The sequence below is a fragment of the Galeopterus variegatus genome, unplaced genomic scaffold (assembly GCF_000696425.1).
Source record: "Galeopterus variegatus unplaced genomic scaffold, G_variegatus-3.0.2 Scaffold5053, whole genome shotgun sequence".
Lineage (NCBI taxonomy): Eukaryota > Metazoa > Chordata > Mammalia > Dermoptera > Cynocephalidae > Galeopterus > Galeopterus variegatus.
This window is the reverse complement of record NW_007731164.1, coordinates 68,619-69,048: the sequence shown is the minus strand read 5'-3', so window position 1 is coordinate 69,048 and position 430 is coordinate 68,619. Positions and strand designations below refer to the sequence as shown.

Here is a 430-nt window from a genome sequence, read left to right as displayed (position 1 = left end):
GGTCCTGGAGGTCAGCCCTGGTGTGGTTTGGGTGGTCCCCTGAGTAGTCGAGGGGGATGTCGTGGCTCCCGTGGTGGCAGTGGGTGACGTTGTCCTGGAGGTCAGCCCTGGTGTGGTTTGGGTGGTTTCTGGATTGGAGGAGGTGGCTGCTGTAGTACTGGTGGCAGTGGGTGAGGTTGTCCTGGAGGTCCACCCTGGTGATGTTTGTGTGGTCCCTGGCATGGAGGAGGGGGATGTCATGGTGCTGGTGGTAGTGGGTGAGGTGGTCCTGGAGGTCAACCCTGGTGAGGTTTGGGTGGTTTCTGGACTGGAGGAGGTGGCTTCTGTAGTACTGGTGGTAGCGGGTGAGGTGGTCGTGGAGGTCAACTGTGGTGTGGTTTGGGTGGTCTCTGGCGTGGAGGAGGGGGCTACTGTGGTGCTGGTGGTAGTA

General features: G+C 60.7%; 1 protein-coding gene across 1 annotated transcript in view; it reads right to left on the bottom strand.

Moving 5' to 3' along the window:
* LOC103604256 (mucin-5B-like) overlaps positions 1-430 on the bottom strand; it is a 40,938-nt gene that overhangs the window by 11,713 nt on the left and 28,795 nt on the right. Inside the window, exon 35 of the mRNA XM_008588817.1 lies at positions 159-366. Coding sequence (XP_008587039.1) covers positions 159-366 — 208 coding nt within the window. The remainder of the gene's footprint in view (positions 1-158; positions 367-430) is intronic.